General features: G+C 30.5%; 1 protein-coding gene across 3 annotated transcripts in view; it reads right to left on the bottom strand.

The window, feature by feature from the left end:
- Positions 1 to 8,008: 8,008 nt before the first annotated feature.
- The window catches only part of LOC124357251 (ammonium transporter Rh type A), a 36,763-nt gene continuing 23,655 nt past the window's right edge, over positions 8,009 to 21,116 (bottom strand). For 2 of the 3 annotated variants that reach the window (XM_046808811.1, XM_046808812.1), the window contains exons 7-11: positions 19,942 to 20,079; positions 15,864 to 15,997; positions 14,673 to 14,851; positions 14,311 to 14,465; positions 8,331 to 8,363 (exon numbers count right to left, since the gene is read on the bottom strand). In XM_046808811.1, coding sequence (XP_046664767.1) covers positions 8,352 to 8,363; positions 14,311 to 14,465; positions 14,673 to 14,851; positions 15,864 to 15,997; positions 19,942 to 20,079 — 618 coding nt within the window. In that variant the 3' untranslated portion in view covers positions 8,331 to 8,351. Of the gene's footprint in view, positions 8,364 to 14,310; positions 14,466 to 14,672; positions 14,852 to 15,863; positions 15,998 to 19,941; positions 20,080 to 21,116 lie in introns of all 3 variants that reach the window. The other variant, XM_046808813.1, reaches the window with a different exon arrangement.

Here is a 21,116-nt window from a genome sequence, read left to right as displayed (position 1 = left end):
ATAAATAAATATGCTGCCTTAGTTCCAAAAAATTACAAGTCCATCTACAATTATTGTTTTCCTATGAATATGATCTACAGTTTCATAGCTTTATCAAGTTTTATAAGTATAGGGATTTTGCGATAGAATGTTTTAAACAGAAAGATAATCACATTGTCACAATCTGCACATGCATCAATATATAATTATCACTTAATACTAATCCAATTAACTTGTGATATTCTCATTAACACACTCAATCACTTCATGTTTGTATCAAAATAGTAATCGGATTTGCGTAACAGTTCTATATATTGTAATTTCTCACTGTTACGGTATAATATTGATTGAAATTTGAAATAATTTCTTTACTTAACTAATAATGAAGTATTAGGTTTATTAAATAAAGAAATAACGAAATAGTTCCTTTTCGTAAAAATCCACATAATTTTTATACCATTATTAATACAAATTATGACAGATTTTTTCATACAAAAATAATAACGTAGAGAATATTAGATTTGCATTTTGAATCATAATTACTTACTTTTACCAATAGTATTGACTTTTTAATTGTTTTGCATTGTACCAAATGTTTATTTTATTACTTGGAAAGAAAGGTAGTATAATTTTACCAGTACATATAATTTGACATAGCAATGGATGTAACCACGTAATCAGTCATTACAGACTCACTTAAAAAGAAGATTGAGTACTTCCAGGTGTGTGATATATATATATAGGTAGCTTCAGAGAGCGTTCTTCAACCCAATTTGAGAGATGCTACGGAAAATTTTGATGTTTACGGTAAAACCTCCTATTGGGAATAGAACATAATTTTAATATGGAAATGCTTATAAAGTAGTTTTCTCAAAATGATTATAGTTTGACCTCTGAAAGCTCATTGCCTCAAAATCTTTCAGATTGCTAGCAAAATAAATGGAGAATAATATCAAAATAAATGGTAATACAAGTTTTTTTTAATGTACTAGGGCAAGAGTTAAAACAAATACTATAACGATTTGAACCTAATAGCCTAATAGCCTAATAGGTAGTTGAAAATGGCAATAATTATATATTAAAAAAGGTTTACAAGTTAAAAAAGATTAAGTGTTAGTACAAAAATCAACTGAGTTTTGCTAGAATCCATATGGATAATATAATGTTTATTTTCATAAAATCGATCTCATTTCGGTAGTTTGAGCCTTTATGTTTATAATTTAAATCTACAAGTCACAATGTTTACCAGAATTTTGTGTTTCGATTTTAAACTATGAAACGAATTCACTTTCCACCTTCGTGGAACTCTCAGAATTGGTTCAAAAGTTGGTGACAGTGTTTCTTGAGAATCATCAATCATGCTTATTGTTTCATCTTACTGACGAAAAATATGTGTCAAGCAGTTGGCAACACTGGCCTATATGTTCGAAACTTATCTCCATTCATTTCATTAGTACTTCTACAATTTTGAAAGATCGGAAGTACTCATGCACCTGGAGTTTCCACAACCCGAAAACTTCATTAGGTCGGGACTTCCACATGCTGAAAACTTACAGATGACAGATTATCTGTTATAGGCTAATTGGAGTCATAATTTAATTATTAAAGATAGCAGTTGGGTATGTAACATCAATACTTGTAGAGGTTAGGTTGCCAAAGTGGTGGTGTACACGCAGAGACCAGAATCCTACAGCTGATTGAGTATTCGGGGATTGATCCCAGATCTATTATGAAGCAATGACAGTTTTTTTATAATTTGTTATTTAAAATATACAATTAAGGAGTTATTTACTAGAGCTTTAAACCCCTTTGCTATTAAATTATGAATATAAGAACTCGTTTCATTCAATATCTTTCTCAATTAACAATATAAAGCTTAATTTATGAACGATGAAGAATTTTTAGTAGAGTGGAGATTGTAATCTAGCTCAAAATTTAATCTAAGATATCCATTTGTCAAGTCAAACTTAATTGCGTCGTCGTCCATCGGGTCCTCGTCTTAAATCAATTAAGTTTGTCATAATTGATGTTTAATAAGGCTGAAAAACTTTCTAAATACTACATTTATTTTTACTATCTTTAAAAAGCATCTAATATAATTTTTGTTATAATTTTGAATTCAGAAATATTTTTCTTAATGACATTGCATTTTAATTTTATGGATAATGGATAATTATTCTATAAATATTTGTGTGTATATATCTATAATCCTAATAAATATGTTCCACCATCCACTAACTGTACACTGCTCATGGATTTAGTTACTCCAAGAAAGGACTTTAAGTTTTAGGTATTAAATTAATAATTGAATATTTACAGGCACAACTTAATTATTGCTGTATATACTTGTACTTGTGTAACCATATAGAGTTGTACATGTAATGAAGGTATAAAAAACACCAAAATCTTTTGCAAGCTAGTGAAAGAAGACATTTTAGTTTATTTTTTTCAGCCTATGACTTTAAAAATAATTTGATTTAATTGATACGGATTTATATTATATCATCGAAAGTTTGAGAAGCAGCAGCACAATTCAAATTTACTGCAATATGTATTTACGACTTGGGAGATCCCACAAGAACAGGCGTTTTCCTAATCTACAAGTAGAAGAGGAATATGATGGCTTTAGAAAAAATTTATATCGTAATAGTGCTTGTGGATAGTGTTAATGGGTTTTAAATTAATTACAAAATTATAATTTAAACAATAATACAAGAATTATAGTTTTGTTATATAAAATAGTAGACAATAGAATTGCCATGTATTATAAATAATCGGATATCCTATGCTTTGTCCGGATATCCTGAATATTCTAAAAGTTTAGATTCGATTATAAGATCTCAGATAAAGTAATTATCTAAAATAATTCTGTAATGAACTAGGCTACCTAGACCATAGTCTTATTTTAAAGGACATAGTAGCAGTACATTACTAACTTTGAAGATTAATTTCAAATATGACTAATACTGTTATTTAATGGTTTAAATGTTACTTTATCCAAAGTTTCCAAATGAGGAGCCTTTATAGTATATTAAACTAATTATAGACACATTTTAATGGCTTTCAAATTTAAAGATTTGTATGTATATGCAGTATTTATAAATAAACATTCTAATTTATAACTCACTACAACTTGACATCTATTTGACTTACTCTTAGCATTTGTAATTTAAATTTTGCATGTAACAAGGAATTCGTGAATTTAATTACAAATTGTTTTTTAAAATGTTTTAAAATATGTCGATGGGGAGATATTTAGATCCACACATTTAGATTGACACATTAGAAAATAAATATGTTCATTTTTCTAAGGATTAAATGTGATCTGGATATTTATGACTTGAAAAGAAAAACAGAATCTATCATCAGTGGAAACATATATTACACGTCCAACTGAGCTGGAACACAAGAAACGATAAGGGAATGGTAAAAATGACTATGTGAGAAAAATGAAAAGTACAACTTGATATGGGGCGTGATGGACGAGTTGGGGTCACTTGTTACTGAACCGGCGGGTGTAACGTTAAATCATCTAGCGCTCCTTCTAGAAGATAAATGTCAGTATTGTTCATGAGTAGCCTTCGTGGAATGTAGGGTGCTAAATATTACCCGTCGTTATGAGTGATTTACTGAATACTTGTTCTATGTAATAGACTTGTAAACGAGGTAAAAAATATTGTTACAAAAGCTAAACAAATATATATATATATATATATATATATTATATATATATATATATATATATATATATATATATATATATATATATATATATAAATGAATGTTTGTGTGTTTGTCCTTTATGGAATCGTAAACTATTTGTCCGATCATTATAAAACTTTGTATGTACGTGTATTTAAGGTTTATATGCTATGCCCATTGATGTAACTCGCCACCAGGAGGCGCTGCAATAGATAACAGTTTTCAAAGCGCACATTATAAACTGCAATTACAAGACAGTTACGTATATTAAATAGCCAAACACTATTTGAAGGCGCTAAATTATTATGTATATTTGTCTTTAAAATAACTTTCTGGTTGAACTTAAAGCTTGAGGTTTGGACCACTTTATAATAAAGTACATGTACGTGTACAATGGCTGTAAACATACACGTTTAACAAATTTCCTTGGTCGTGGCAACAAGACAAACTCTACATCGGCATTGCAAATAAAATTCACTTGAACCAGAAGTGCTCATATACAGGCAAAGTTTACGAAAAGCGTGCGAAGCCGCGGGAAACAGCTAGTTAAAAATAAAATATAATATAAAAAAGTCTACAGAATCAAGTGGACAAAAAATTAAGTTTGCACGCACATGTAATTGATAAGAATAAATAAGACATGTATTCAATAATTAGCTTTTATTAAACGAAGATAAATTATGGAATTGCTAATTAAATAATGATTTTGTTCATAACAAATTTAACAAATTCACACAATACCAATACAATACACAAGTTTGAAATTGTGGATTATGAGCTGTTTGAAGATAATAAGTATTGAGAGAAACTGTGTTACAAACTATTTATAAATATTATACAAATATTTATTCCAAAAAGTATAATCGTGTGATGAATATTTCAAAAAGTTGTTTTTAGAACTTAAATAATACTTATGGACTTATGCTGGATGTAGCATATAGGAATGTACTAATATCGAACATGTATAACATATATATATATATATATATATATATATATATATCGTATTGCTATATCATAAACCCAACATAATTCCATGACTGAAGCCTGTCGAAATAGTGTCCCCGCTTTAATGGAACGGTACCAAGTTAAGAATAGAGTAAAATAGTTTATGCGAGAATATAGACTGATATACTCACGCACATGTTTTGGATTATTCTGCTTTCGTCTGGCGACTATTGGCGACGCATTTGGATATAAACCGAGTTTTTTTAAAATAGAGACATCCACCATATTGTAAATGTAAATTTGGGTTTGGCTGGATAACTATTACGTATCAATAAAAATCAATATAGTAAATTCATCACAATTCATTTAAATATGTTAATAACTGTCCAGTCCAAGGCTCCTCTCAAACTAGATTATATGGATATTTATATGCGCACATTGATGGTATAAAACATAAATGATATAAATATATTCAAGATGTTCGTTATATAAATTATTCATGATATGCATGCTATAAAATATAGATGATATAAAACACTCTCGACATAAAATAAAAATGTCAGACACATTTCGAGGAAATTATAAGTATTTAATGTCTTAGTATAGTCTTAACTCGATATTTGGGTTACTAAGATTCATATGATTAAGATATGTATTAACTATTAAGATATGTCCAGATTTAAACTGTCACTAAAATTACTTATCTTATAATTTCAAACTCTTTATGATATATCTTTCGTCCCAAAATATTTAGTCATTTTGTTTGTTCATTAGTTAGTAACAGCAAAGCATTTGTACATCAGATAAAGAGAACTATAGTTTCGTTTACAAACGTTTAACCAAAGAATAACGTTGGGCTCAGAGTGAATCCAAGATCCTAAAGAGATCTGAGATAAATTGTGGTTGTTACCTATTATCGAAACCACTAAGACTAATATAGTTAATTAGCATATTAGCTCTGACATAATTGCGGAGGTAGTGGTGGCACTTGTCAATGTCAATTGATTATCTGACGTGATCATCTCGTCACCTTGTCATTTATAGAGTGCAGGAACATGATATATGTGTTTACTATAGTCTGTACTGATACAAGTTACAAATAACTGTATGTTTGGTACAATATATTTGCGGAATGCAAAACGGTTTAACTTATTAACAATTTGAACTAATTAACAATTCTTTAAGAATTCCAGAAACAACATATAATGGCCAGTACAAATTGTATTTAAAAAGAGCGCTTTTAACTAAACTTTAAAATAAAGAAAAAAATTAAAATTGTATACATTGTCGTTTAACTAGGTGAATTTAAAATAAGTTCAGATTATTAGTTCCCAAAATTTGTGCAATAAAAACATCGTTTTCTTATTATAATTGCTAAGAATACTATAATTAATACAGTTAACTAATAGTAACAGTTTGGCCGGAGTTTTAGTAATATTTAATTACTAAAAAGAGGTCCAATATTTTTAAAATTTGGGTGTAAAAGATACTGAATATATTATCTCCTCATACTCACTATATTTAAGAAAATAGTTTAAATAATAAATCTCAACAGAATTATAGGTTATTGAAAATGATTTTCCGTGGAAATCAAGAAGTTTATTAATTTTGCTTTCTTTTAAGTGCAAATGGTATATTATACTACTTATAACATTAGTTGTGTTATAACATAACGTTAGATTATGGGTAGGAAGTAGGATTTTAAAGGTTATTATTTTTAAGTAAATTCATTCGAAATAGTACACAAAATACTACATACCATACTATCTGTGTACTCGTAGTCTTAATGATAAAATTTGCATTTGGAGACACGGCACTTATTACCGGTGGTATCTAGACTTCTCGTAGAAACCTTTCTTTTTAAGATGCTTTACTTACAAAGAACTGCAAAGAAAACACTATCAAACAAAGTAGGGAAAAGGCTAAATTACTAGTCCTGGGACTGTACACTTTGGGACTCCTACCCATTCATGCAAGTCCCCAAGCCATATATCCTCTCAGACTCACTCATCAATAGAGTCTCTGAGAGTTACAACATTCTTTGACTCTTTGTTATTATAAATCTGGGTTACAATTCTACCGAGTCAGCTGGTTCTTCATTACCAAATAGAGAACTGTTCAACATTTGTACGTTGAAGAATTACTGTTTAGAGTTATCATAAATCATGCAATAGTAATTCTCTTTCGGTATTATATGAACTAACTCTTACATTAAAAGTAATGATATTTATAAATTTGGAGAGAAGACTGAATTTAGGTAATGAAGTTAAAATATATTTATTCAGAAGTTTATTAATTTGAATGTTATATAGAAATATTGGGTGAATGCTATCATGCAGTAATAAAAATTATGTATGAATTTAAATTCACCACATTTTTAATATAAAAAAATAATAACTGAACAATTATCGTTAAACTAAATGTGTATACTATTCTAGTTTTCGTACATTATTTTAGATTATTTATGTCCAGTAAATTTAAATTGGAATGTTTTAGAATTATAATGCACAATTTGTTAACATACTTTATATATAAAAAGAAACACTTGTACAAAAACTAATATCTGAATTTTAGAAATTTTAATATTATACGTGCAAATGAAGCTCTTAAGTTTTAAACGTATTTTTAGAAACAGAAATTCTATAGTATTGATTGTAATTGAAATTGGTATTTATTAATAATTTAAACACTTTGATATAATAGGAATACAATACTGCATGAGTAAAACCATTATTAGTCTAGATCAGGCTCGAATAAAATCAAGTCAATTTAAGATAAAATGTTATACATTTATTACGCAAAGAGACAAAAATGAAGGGATGACGTTACCTTTTAATAATATTTATAAACAAACGCATTAAAAGTCACCTCTTTAGCATTAATTTAAATGTTTTGTAGCCCACTAAATCGAGCAAGTAACAAACACTAAGTATGACAAAGTGTGACAAGGTACGGTATGTCACATGTTCTTTTATGAATAAACTAACACTCTTGTGGCCAGGAAGCACTTGCAGACTGCGGTGCGCCACAACACCTGACAGGTTGACATTTCCCTATTCTACTTTGGCTTGTTCACTTATTCAAAAACCTTGTGCCAAGTCAAAATAATCCGGTGACTGCGTAAAGTCCCAGCTCTTGTTGAGAATACACTTTTATTTTATTCAACGATTTTTATGAAAATAATCTTAGCTTTAGGCAATTTCGAACGGTATATTAATTGAATTAATTAATATTTAAGTGAAACTCATGCAGAATAATATATCGATCTGACGCTGCAAATTATTTTCATTGAACCTTAATTATTGTTATTTGGATTATATGTGGATTTCCAAATGCTCTTATAATTATACCAATATCAGTGGTAGAGTACTAGTGATTTGATTTAGAAGAAAACAAATTTTTTTAGTTAAACGTTTATTTTATATTACACTGCAAACGTTATAAAAAACACAGACTAAAAAAGTAGATGTTAAACATGTACAATACTTCATAATTCATCAAAGTAAAAATACACTTAAAATTTTATTGATTTAGATTATTTGCTCCCAATGGTTGAAATTTTGTAAAATTCAATGTAATCTAACACTTATCGTCCACAACTTGCTCGTGGATTTCGTGGTGTTTGCTATCCTCTTCGTCTTCGTCCCCTTCGATCTCCCAGTGTTCCGAGTCGTCAAAGAAATATTCCTCGCCAGTTTTTCCAGTCTTTGTTGCCAGGGTCTTTAAGATAGCTCCTGCAATTTACGACCAAAGTTTATTAAAGCAAGATTTGTTCTTTGCCAAATAGTAGGTTTTTAATATATTGACATACATGGAACAAATTTAAAAATAGTTGATAAACTAAAAATATTCTTTATATACTCACTTCACAGTTTATAAGTTGTAAATAGGAAATGACAGAATAAACCCGATAATAAATCTTCGGTAAAAGTAATTCTGAGAAAAAAAAACTTTATTAAGATATAATTATCATACCATAGGAGGGAGGGTTCCACGGAAATCTTTGCAGATATAACGACAATGTGTTTGATAAATAGTAAAAATTCTTAAAAACTATACAAATATTTTAAAGAAAACTATTTCAAGTTTTTTTTTAGTTAGCAATTAACATTAAAACAATAACGTTTTATATTTAAGAAATTTAGTAATTATTTATAGTAATACTCTTTAAATATAAATTCGATTTGTATTTAAATAAATAAAAAAAGCAAATCTTCCACTAAAAAAATAAAAAAAATGAAGACTGAAAATTTAATTTAATTCGCTGTACATTTTACCAGGAAAGTTGTACATTTTTCCGAAAAAGCATGAATTATAAGGCCGGAAAGGCCTTTTCTAATATGTGCAGGAATGCTGACTACGTGCAATTGAAAATCAGTAAGGCACATATCTTCCTTAATATTACTTTTAACGCCAATAAAATAATTGATGAGTGTACACTTCTTCGATAAACGTCTCTTTTAGATGTCTCATGCATGCGGATCTAATGTAGCAAACCGTAATATCAGACAAGGTAATTTCTCTCAATTTTCGAAAGTGAAGTCATAGATGCATGCATAGATTTCTTCACCCAGACGATGGTGCTCAAGGAGGCAGCTGGTGGAGGTTCAAAGCCTAGTGTAGCGAGAAGGGATGGGGTGAGGATATGAGTAAAATTACCTTTCCCAGAAATACCTATATATATATATATATATATATATATCATATAAATAGAAATTTTCTCCGATATTCATTCCCTTCATAAAGAAAGCCTAGGAATAGTTTGTTCTTTAAGTGTGGTTTGTGAATACGCTCCTACTAAAAGGTTCTGAGTTTGATACCATTGCATGCTAGTACAGAATTATTAGATGAAATAGAGTATGTGCGTAGGAAGCTGTACCAACAAGATTCATCGACCTCGATAATGGATAATTCACTATCCATGTGGGAGTACCCTATGAAATCCCATTTGAAATCCATTAGCGTCTGGCACAGAAATAATGGGTTCAGAGGTCCTGATATCCTTATGGTGTTTAGGGGCACCACGCCATGCAGGTGAGAATATCCGATGACTGATTTAAAAATTCGAGTGCAAGAAGATAGAATGGGTTCCACTAAAAACTACTTCTATTAAATATTATGCATGAACACATTTTCTCATACAAAAGAAGATCTCCGATGATTTATTCATTAAACTTCACAGGTTCGTCGACTTGATATGTAAATGGTACGGAGTTCAGATCCAGATGGGCTGTATCCAAATATTACTTACCTCAAAATTGTGTGTTTCGTACATTGAGATATGGTGCGATGCAGAGATTTTAGTTGATCTCTTAAAATCCAAATAAAGATGCCGGTGGAAAACATTTTTTAAAATTATTCCAGCATGTAGAAAGGTTATAGTGTCAATATCACGAATCATTGAAAATATAGTAGGAACTATAAAAAAAATCGCTTGTTATATTCTGATAAGAAAAGTATCAATCAAAATGTGTAGTACTAAGGAATCATAGAGAGATACCAGCCAGTAAGAAACTAAAGAAGTAGTATTTATGTGTTTCCATAACCTGTGTTTTAGGATACCGAAGTAAGTATTCTACAGTGTCTAAATAACAACTATTTATCACTGTGATTCTATATCTTCTATGCCATCAGAGACCAAGTTCATCAGTTAAGTTTACTATATTTACAGAAATCACTAATAGGTGTTTTAATTTTAGTAATAATAATATATATTGCGGAAGAAATCATACACATAAGCTATCGAATAAGTCCAAATATTATGATAACTCACTATGTAGAGCTCGAATATAAATAATCGTGATGTATCTGATCAAACTACCAATCGAAATAATAGAAATGTTAAGCAAAGAATCAAAATCAATACAAAAGTACACTTTCAGAAATAGTTCGTAGAAACTTCAGATGTCTTTTTGAAGAACAGTATTTGTAAATTTTTAATGACCTCGTTTTCAAGATGTTTTTTCAACAAGTCTAGGTCAGTCATGTATAACGTGGATTGTATAATCCCGGTATAATCTTATCTCAACTTGTGCTCTATCTAATTGCTTACTTATTATTTACGATAAGATCTTTAGACTTGTGGTACTAAATGATATAGCGATGAACTTTGTTGAGCACGACAAGTAAAATGTTAGCTAAAAGCGTTCCGTAAGGAATGAAGAAGTTATCACTATACACGTTTTTAAGACCATCTTTAGACGTTCTTGAAGTATTCTATAAGAAGCTGAAGTAATACTTAAATGGCAGTAATTTATCATATATTTTGCATTGTCTATACCTTATGGTAAACGTTGTAATGCAGATGAACACTGAGCACTTTTCGAATGAAATAATCATAATAACAACGATTTACGTGATTGTATACAATTGAATAATTCTTATGTCTAATGAACATCAGGTACAACGTTGTTGTATATTGTAAAAAGTGAATGGTTAGGACCTGATAAAGAATGATTAACGTAAAATAATTTAATGTAATACCCCAAGTTGAATGAAATAAAGCACTGAGAGCTTAGTTGGTAGGTAAGGTAATCAAACAGAAAAGTAAAATAACGAATTTTGTGTGAACAGCATTCACCTACTAAAATAAAAAAGTACCATTAATTTGGGGTTTTCCGTGACGACAGCGGAATATAGTTAAAAGGTTCCAGAAGTAGATGCAGTTAGTTTATTCGTGGCAGGAGATGCAGTTCCAGTTTGCGTTTTCGAAGACCAGGAAGGCAAGAAAAATAAGGATAAAAAAGCCCTCTTTAGCATGGAATATAAGGTAAGTAAGATCAAATTTAATTTTAATGTTAAAACCCCAACTATTGAAGATTCATACAGTAAACAGCAACATTGTCCAGAAGACAATTGTTCAGAACCGAGTAATTTAGAGATTAGTTTTTCATAAATAAAGATAATGTAATACTTAGAGTTCTAAAAGAAAATAAACTTACAAAAGATATAAAAAGTAAAAACTGTAATTTCAAATATTTAACAGCAAAAGTTATCAAAAATTCTGAAATAGGACAACAATTAGGAATATAAACCTAAAGAGAATATAAGAGTATAGACGTAAAGTTGAATAACTGAAAATACATGATCAACAGACCTGAAGACAATGATGATCTAAAACAATGGAGAGACAGATATATACGACTACACGGGGTGTGCAGTATCTTTTGGTATAATAAGAGATTTAGTGAGATAACGTAACATCAACATCGACAACGTTAAATGAAACCTAAAAATATATACTCATGATTACTATATTTTTATGTTACTAATTTTGTTTCCATTAAAGTTTAAAATAGTATATCAATATTTAAGTCCGAGATATACTTAAATACTCAATTTCTCATAAAACAGAGATCGTTTGAGCGTCTACGTCAACGATGTAATGTCTGTGACAGTCTCAGATCTCAGCTGCTGCATTGAAAGGAAGGTGAACTGGAGCTAAACTCAACATTCATAATTGTTGTGCTTAGTGCATAAGCTTACGTGGGCAATGTCAAATATAACATCAAAATCTGCCGGTTTAAAAAAACCGCGCCGAAACATTTCGTAAACAATTATTTTCTTGAAATATTTCGGCTTCGATATGGAGAGCCATCTTCAGTAAATAAACGTTAAACAGTGAAAATATGGTTTACTTTTGTGATAACTGGTAAAATTTATTGACAAGAATTATTTTATTTGAACTGGATAAAACCTAATTTATTGATTTTAAAGTTCAAGATACAATACTGTATGATTCCCCATTGAAAAATACAATGGTTTACTAGAATCTTTTGGTTAGAATTTTTAGAATTAGAAATTTTAGAAATTATTACATTAGAAATTTTATAATTAAATAAGCAATATATAAATTTTTGGATACAATAAAAATTAGCCTGAAAATTACCTTTACTTTGATATTTAAACACCTAATATACATAGCACGAATATGTTTATCAGTATCGTATCCAAATTACAACCAGTAAAAAAATACTGATATTTATTTTCTTGGATATCTATAAGAATCTTAGTTTATATTTTATTGTTATTTGATTAGAAAGATAGACATTGGCAATTAAAGGTAACAGACGAACATATTCGTAGTGTGAAAAATTAGTATAAGGTTTTAGTAGTTTTAATTAAAAACCAAAACATTCAAACAAAAAACACAAAGGAGCAAACATTGTTAACAAAATAGTCAGTTCATAGCACAAAATATAGAAAATGTAAAATACAACATTGGAGTTATTCATGGGGTTCTTATGAGACCATTCTTGGAGGGGAAGCAGGAAAACATTCTATGTTATGAGAAGTGCCGACTTGGAAGGTATTGTTCTTATATGTCGTGTGCTTTAATTCCACTGAATTGGTTACGTTTACGTTTTATTTGCAGCGTGTTATGTTAGGTATTGATTATTTTTTTTATTACACTGCCTGTTAGTTTTTTGACTGAGGGTCAAGAAAATAGAACCGTAACATTCCTAACCCTTTCAGGACGAAAATGTTTGACAGTATCAAAAATATATATTATCTTATAGAGTAGATTTTGCAAAATATCGTATCTAAAATAGTGTTTCGCAAGTATTTCAAAAATCTTGAGAAATTCAGTTTATTTCCAATCTTATACTTTTAAAAGTGCAAAGTTTTATCATTTCTGTAAATTTTAAAATAAAATGATGGGATGATAATAGTGTTTTGACGTGTACGCTGTGAAAATGTAAAAAAATAAAATTTACGTATAAATAATATAACTAATTTTGTGCCATAATTTCCCATCTAATGTTCTTGTAACTTAATTTATGTACAAAGACTTCACATAACATATTTATATCACCCATACGGTAAGACATATATACAGTATATACAATACCTTAGGTATTGGTTATTTTTGGCATTTTTGACGTGCGAAAAAAGTGGATTCAATCATCTGTACATTTTCTTTAGATATCTCACTAACACATCCTTGTGAAAAGAAACCTCAAGCTCACTCAGCAAAAATGGCAATACCTTCGTAACTATGCATTAATTTCCCTGCTATCCACTGTCAGAGCTGAGAGCCGTGAAGAAGAAGGTATGTCTTTGTTTGATTTGGACATGTACATGATAGGATGTGTCTAATAAAAATGCTGGGTAATATGTATTTGAAAAATTGTAGAATTGATTGTTTTTTTTTGAATACGGATAGTTTGTATTAATTTTAGGTCCTGATGGCGGACACTAAGTCGGGCCAAACTACCTTACTTTATAAGATTAGGGACATATTGTGTGGAAAACGTTTAGACCATAAAATAAGTGCCTAAAATGAATGAATTAAATCAAGTAGTTTAGCATGATTTAAGTGAAATTTCATGTTCAACATAACAAAAGTGTCAAAACATCAGTGTATTTTAAGGCAGGTTGAAAAATTATCCTTCAAATGGTTTGTATAGTTTAGTGTCTTTTGTATGAATGCCTTGATGAAAAGTAGATATTCTTTCAATTAAATTGCTAAATTTCAAAACTTAAATGTAGCTTTCTTAAACGAGTGGGCAGCATGCACACACTTAAAGAAAACAAAAACGTCATGACATATATGAAGCAAAAGTAAAATAATATAAAGAAAACATTCAGACGAGACAATCGATGGACGAAACGGGAAACAGACAATACGACAAAAAGCGAAACGGAATTAAAACTCAGCAAGATCAATAGTCTACACACGATTCCGTGACGGAGAGGGAGTTCTTGTGGAAGCGGAAGTGGAGCGACCTTGGAGTACTTGGAGTTCTGATGCGTGTCTTCGTGCATCTCCCAGTAGGGCTCATCATCATAGTTCTCTTCGAACTCCTCCCAATACTTTCCCTTCAAGATGAACCCTTGACCAACACATCATACTCTCAGTCATAGTTTACTGCATATAAGTATGACTTGTAATAATTGATTTAGAATGTTACCTTTCTGTACCTTCAGTAAAACTCTGGAGCATTATTAGAAACCAGAATTATAGATCATTTATAGATCAAGTTGACTAGTATTGTTATTAACTAAACCCCGTGCACGATCAAACCTCAAACTGGTTGTACCTGTGACTGCCCCGGTCACGACAGCCACGACCAGGGTAATGCCCAACGCTAGAAGTTGGAACAGGGCTTGCTCTACCGCACTCCGCCCAACGTTGGGCTGCAGATCCCGATCAGCTTGTTGAGCATCCGCTACTTCCGGTCCATCAGCGGGTACTCGAGCCGGGAAGTGCACGTACAGGCTGGGAACAAACACAATGTTCTGCTGTAGAAATCAAGGTAACTCACATTATAAGACGCTAGCATCTCACCATAGATAATAGCGTATGAGTGGGAATGTTATACTTATAGAATAAATGCATTTTTTCGCGGTCTAAAAGGCTCATTACTTGACAAACAAATGAAAAGGGACAAAGATTTGAATAAATATACTTTAATGTAATCTAATAATAATAAATAATTGAAATACCGATTAAAAACATGAAAATTAAGTTTCAGGTTTTTAATAGTGGTCTAAATTAAAAAAGACATTTGGAAGTTGAGGTATTTCATTTTAATATCCATACCATTCCGATTACTTATTCAAAAATTTAAATTAGTTGTAGTATTAGGATTTTGTCATTACATATTTTATTTAGTTACTCATTTCACAAACCAAACCCAGTTGGCTGTTTTTATTATGTCCTCGCCTACAGCATTGCAAAGATAGTGATATAAAGGTCGGTATAACATGTACGGTATTTTTATTTAGTATTATTGTATAAATAAATATATATTATATAATGTTTCAATTATGACATTTAAGTACAAGTTTTAAAACTGCATTATTTGGTTCGTGACATAACTGTAAAATTATAAACCTGTTAGTTTTATAGTTATTCGAATAAATCTTCTTAGATGGATAGTTTATAAATATAATTAATAAATAAAAGAGGAAAAATTAATAAAATAATTTGACGTTAATTTAATTATAAAATAACATAGTAGTATATGTCTAGATAAGTGATACAAAATAGAATAGAAATCACAATAAAAAATAAATGAAGTAAGATTTAGCCCTCCATGATTTATTCATGTTTCCACCTTTAAATTTAAATTTTGTGTAATTCGATACGTAGATTCTTTGTTTAAGAAAGTTCACGAGGACACTGACGATGCAGCGGACACACCAGGCATACAATGGAGGTTATGTACCCCGCAAGTGTCATGGATATCCATTGTACATCATTTAAACTTACACAATGAGAGACTTACTTGTATCCATAGTTATCCTTGTTGGCGAGAAAGGCCATGAGGGCACCGACGATGCCAGCGAACACACCAGGCATACCATGGAGGTTATGTACCCCGCAAGTGTCATGGAGATTTATCTTGGCCAGTAACTTGGGCTTACGTATGAAACATACATCATCATTCAAATATATTTCAGTAAAAAAAAAAAAAAAAAAAAAAAAAAAAAAAAAAAAAACAAACAAGAATTGAATGACCATGATCAATATCAATATGAGATATCAAAAATACAATATAAATTAAACAATGTACATCACTAGTGTCTTTTTAGGCAGATTTATAATCTGAAAATTGCTCTGTATTTATATAAAGAAGTAATATCTATTTTAAGTTTCGATTAAAGTATTAAAAATGTAACCAAAGCGTAGATGATAAGTCCAAAGTCATTGTTGGTGCCCTATTGAAGCACGGACGAATATTTAATATAACAAGTGTTTTTGGTTACCTATGGGATTAAAGGGTTGGGACTTCAGAACTAAGGCATATTTCCTCATCCTTATTTTGTTTGTTATGGACCTTTGAACTAAAGTTGGTATCGAAGTTCTATACAGTATCTTGTTATTTCATAGCTACGCACTAAGAAACAGTTTTATTCTCCTGACTATAAGCATTTAAATTTTGAGGTGATCCTAGATATGGCGTTGCATTACGAAGATTTATGTCGGGAATGTTTGGAATTCAATGGATAAAATGGTTGCCTATAATTGACCATGGATTGCAACTTAGGAAAACGTATATTCCTATCATGTAATTCCCTCTTAAAATATGACACGAATTATGTTACTTCTACTTAAAGCAATATTGTCCATAACATTCAGAATAGCAATTTTCTTTACTTGATTCTGATGACAATAAGTTATCCGTCATAAGACATAGGTTTATTTTCCATTTATGACCCATCGTTAAGAATATTACCAATAATTATATTTCCAACAAATTTCTTCTTTTACGTTATTTCCAATATACATAATTAATCACCCCAGTTTTTCTGCTTTAATAATGACTTATTGATGATATCACAACTGACATTATTGCCTTTATTACGATTTTCCTGGAATTAGCTGTAAAGCATTTTCTTCTGAGAACAATTACCTCTTGTCAGTTTCTATATGAGTGATTGGTTGTTCTGTCACACTCAGGTTTTCTAATAATTGGTTTCAGTGAGGAGAATTAAGCTTTGTACCTACAATATACTCAATAATTAATAAGTAAATAAACAATGACATTGGTAGGTTAAAACAATGTACGATTTTATAAAAAAGTAAGACCACTTTATAGAAAACTACATGAAACGTTTCAAATTTGTTTTATTATAATATCTGTGAAATAAATATCATTGTATTTTTATAACAGTCATAACTCATTTAAGGCTACCCAAAAATCCTTATCCCAGAAGACAATTATATGTGACATTTATGTGTTATTTCAAACGAGATAATTTTTATATATGTTCATGAAGCGTTTTTAGAGTAAAAAGTATTAAACGATTTTAGCTATAAGTAAAAATATTCTTCATAAATTTAATCCTAAATTAAAAAAAAAAAAAAAAAAAAAAAAAAAAAAAAACAAAGACGACAAAAAACTATGTTAAATATTTAAATAAGGAAAATATTATAATGAATAATTAATTACGGATCTTTTTTCCGGCTGTAAATTCATAATATAGAGTCGAAAGCTCCTTAGAAAGGGTTTATAATTAAAAGCTCTTTGACTAGAGAGACGTAATGAGGCCCTGGAACAAATTCACATCAAGCGACAATGCAGATTATTATGCTTACGTTTGCTAAGGTCGTAATATATGAGGTCATACTACATAACCGTAGTATGGTTGTAGTAGTTTGTATTTATCTTTGCTGAGAATGGCACGTACTTGAGATTTTTATCAAATCCTACTAAATAATTATTTACCAAGTAGATGGATTAATTATGATATAATATCACGAGTACCGGCTTATAAATTCAATGAACCTCTAAATGAATTAAGCAGTAGATCTTTCATTCAATGGTCTCAAGGTTAAGGTAGATTTCCGTCGTAATTCATGAGTTTTGGAAGTTTGAATCTGTGAACATTGACTCCTTGGTCGTTGAACTTTTTAATCTTTGAGTGTACTCCATCTATGAGGAAATCTGAGTTGTGATTATCCTCAATCTTTACAACTAATTGAATTCTAGGAATACTTCTACATCCACTCAGTATCTTAAAGTTTTAGGTCATCCAGAAATCCTCTAATATCAAGCCTCCAGAATGGATGGTATCTGGGTACAATTTAGCCTCTGGAACCCAGAAATGCATCCTTCCAAAGCACGTTTCTCAAATCTCTCCTCCATTCAATAAAACATTCTTCAAGATAACAGTGTGTTGGAGTGATAATTTACTAACCAGAAATGGCATATTACAGATAAGAAGTTGGGGCTGTGGAACTAGGGTTAACAACACAGCCAGATACACTGTCATAGTTTTGGATAGTTTTGGGGTAATAATTTGCTCATACTCGGTAAAACGTTCTCAGAGTTACTTTAAAAATTTAATTTTTATATTAAGTTACTAAAGACATTTTACAAAGTACAAGATTGATGGTACTAATGAAAAGGTCATTACTTTATGATCATATCTTTAACTCAGACCCAAAATCTGATGCGCGGTATCTTAGACCGCTAGACCACCGACACTGCATATATACTGATGGTTCAATAATTATTTAACCGTAGAACAAATAATCCTTTAACCGTAGCAAAACCAACGTATACGAAAACATGACGTCTATAATCATAGCAAGGACAATGAAAATGATAACAAAACTACAAATGCATAATACTAACAAATGTAACAGCAGTTAAACAACACCAACAAAATAATACCACGCGAGATACGTAACATGGAAGCAAACAAAAAATGACAACATGTTAGATAATTGAAATAACGTCTTATTAATAACATAGGATACATATAGACCCAGAACGATCTGTTGCAAGCTATTAATCTGCCAAGATAGTGTCAGTCTCCCTTATTAAAGATGAATAGCTGTCAGCAAAGCAGTAGATTTAGTTATAAACATCGACAAATATTGCAAATCTTGTTTTTAATTCGCATCTTGAAACCTATGTTCAAAGAAGAGTACAACCTGTGAGATTAACTAGTGTCTAAATCGATAGCATTTTAAGCACGATCTGATTTCTGAGGATTTTCATATTTTTAGATAACCCATACGTGGGAGGTTACGGCCTTGTACATTTCCGGCCTTGAGGGCTTTCAGAAGCTAGGGACCCCCCCCCCGTCATCTAAGTGAGGCTCCAGCTTTTCGATTTTGTATATGTTTCAATTCTTTGAAAGCAGTTGACAGATGTGATTACCAGGTTTTGGAAGGCAGCTCTGTCGTATCAAATCTTATGCGAGATATCTGAATATTCAACACGTGTGAGGTTTCGAACGACGAAGAGGTACTGGTCGCTGGGAGATTGAGATTGATTTGTCTGTTCAATTTACCATATAAAATAACGGTCTAGGTTACGTATTTATTGATACGGTCTTACTTCATTGATACGTATTTTTAATTTTCGGGTAATTTTGAGAATCTATTACTATGCAACATGTTTTTGGGCTCTACGTTTTGATCTCAAAAGTGAGTAATATCTGATCAGACAAAAATTTGTTATGTCGTTTTGGTATGAATTAAAAATGATGAATAAAACATTTACGATAGTTTTGAGGAAAAACGTTTTGGCCTTATTGTTTCGTATTCTTATTACTTTCTGATATGCCTCAACAAATCCTGAACCTATTATTAATCTGTGGAACATCAATAACGAGTTCTTAAAATCCGTAAGGGTGATATATAGACAGGCTCTTATCAATGTAAAACAGTGCTACACAATATGTTAATTAGAAGTCTAAATAATTGAAACCACCTATAGCCTGGAGTATATAGTGGGAGTAAATATTTACTTGAACACTTATGCTGTTGTATATGCCAAGTTTTACATGCTCATGGTTGTTTTAGATTAGATACTCCGAGAAGAAAACATCTCAGAGAAAATCACTTACCTGGATATATTGGAAGCCAACGACGGACAAAATGCCTGCCAGACTTCCCACCAACATAGCACCAAAAGGCTGGACCATGAGGTTTGCAGCTGTTCCAATAGCCACGCCTCCGGCTAACGTTGCATTCTGAATGTGGACCTGAAAGCGGTTAAATCGGTTTTTAATTATAATTATGTTATTGATTGAGATTAACAATAATCATATTATTTTGGAAAGTTATTATACTGTTTTTTTAAATCCTTCGCTGACTTTTATATTAAAAGATGGGGTCTTTATTTAGATCGTAAAAGCTTAGTTTTTTTATTAAATTAAAGAGTAGAACTTCCAGTGCACTTATACCGTTATTCTTTCTTTTCACACTTGAAGAAAATGCCAAGTAAGAGAAAAAAGATGGCTCCGATACATCTTATTGGTTCCAAAAATCGTTACTGGAGATTTAATCCAAGCGATTAAATTAAGAAAAATAAGAAGTTTCCTTCTATATATCTTCTCCTAACGCCCATTTCTGAGGAGTTTCCTCATATGTTACGGACAAAATCAGTTCTGTTATTTATTACTAGGATCCAAATATTTGAAAAATTTACAGTTTGTACAATCTTTACAAAAAGGTGTAATCTATGTACAAATCTGAATATTTTATAAATAAAAACGTTACAGCAGTTATTGAAATCACTTAACTTAACTGTCACTGTGTTACCCCGTTATAAAGTCTATCTTTAAAACACAGCGCACTTGTCTTTTAGAAGATAAAATAACCATTTTGGATGCTATATATCCCCCATTTCACGGTATCATTCCTTAAACTATGAAAGCTCTGTTTCATTGTGGATAGGAAAAGAATGTACTAATATAATAGTTTAAGGGGAAGATATTAAAATAGTTTGCCTGTGAGAAAGAGTAAACTATTTTTAGAAAATAACATTTACTATCCGCAGTATGCTCCTTAATTCCAAGAAATCGTTCACTGTTCCTCACAGCGACTAGAAGAGTGTTCAGAAATAAAGGGGATGAACTTTGAACAACTACTGTTAAATGTATGCTAATGTTAAGGATTTTGAATAATCATTAAATATAATTGTAACTAATGCAAAATATATATTTTGAACAGATAAATACTGTTTATAAAATTTATTTTGTTACATTCAGTGTAAAAAATAGTTATAAAATATTCTAAA

The sequence above is a fragment of the Homalodisca vitripennis genome, chromosome 3 (assembly GCF_021130785.1).
Source record: "Homalodisca vitripennis isolate AUS2020 chromosome 3, UT_GWSS_2.1, whole genome shotgun sequence".
Lineage (NCBI taxonomy): Eukaryota > Metazoa > Arthropoda > Insecta > Hemiptera > Cicadellidae > Homalodisca > Homalodisca vitripennis.
Note: the sequence above shows the minus strand (reverse complement) of the source record. Positions and strands in the feature narration are given on the sequence as shown.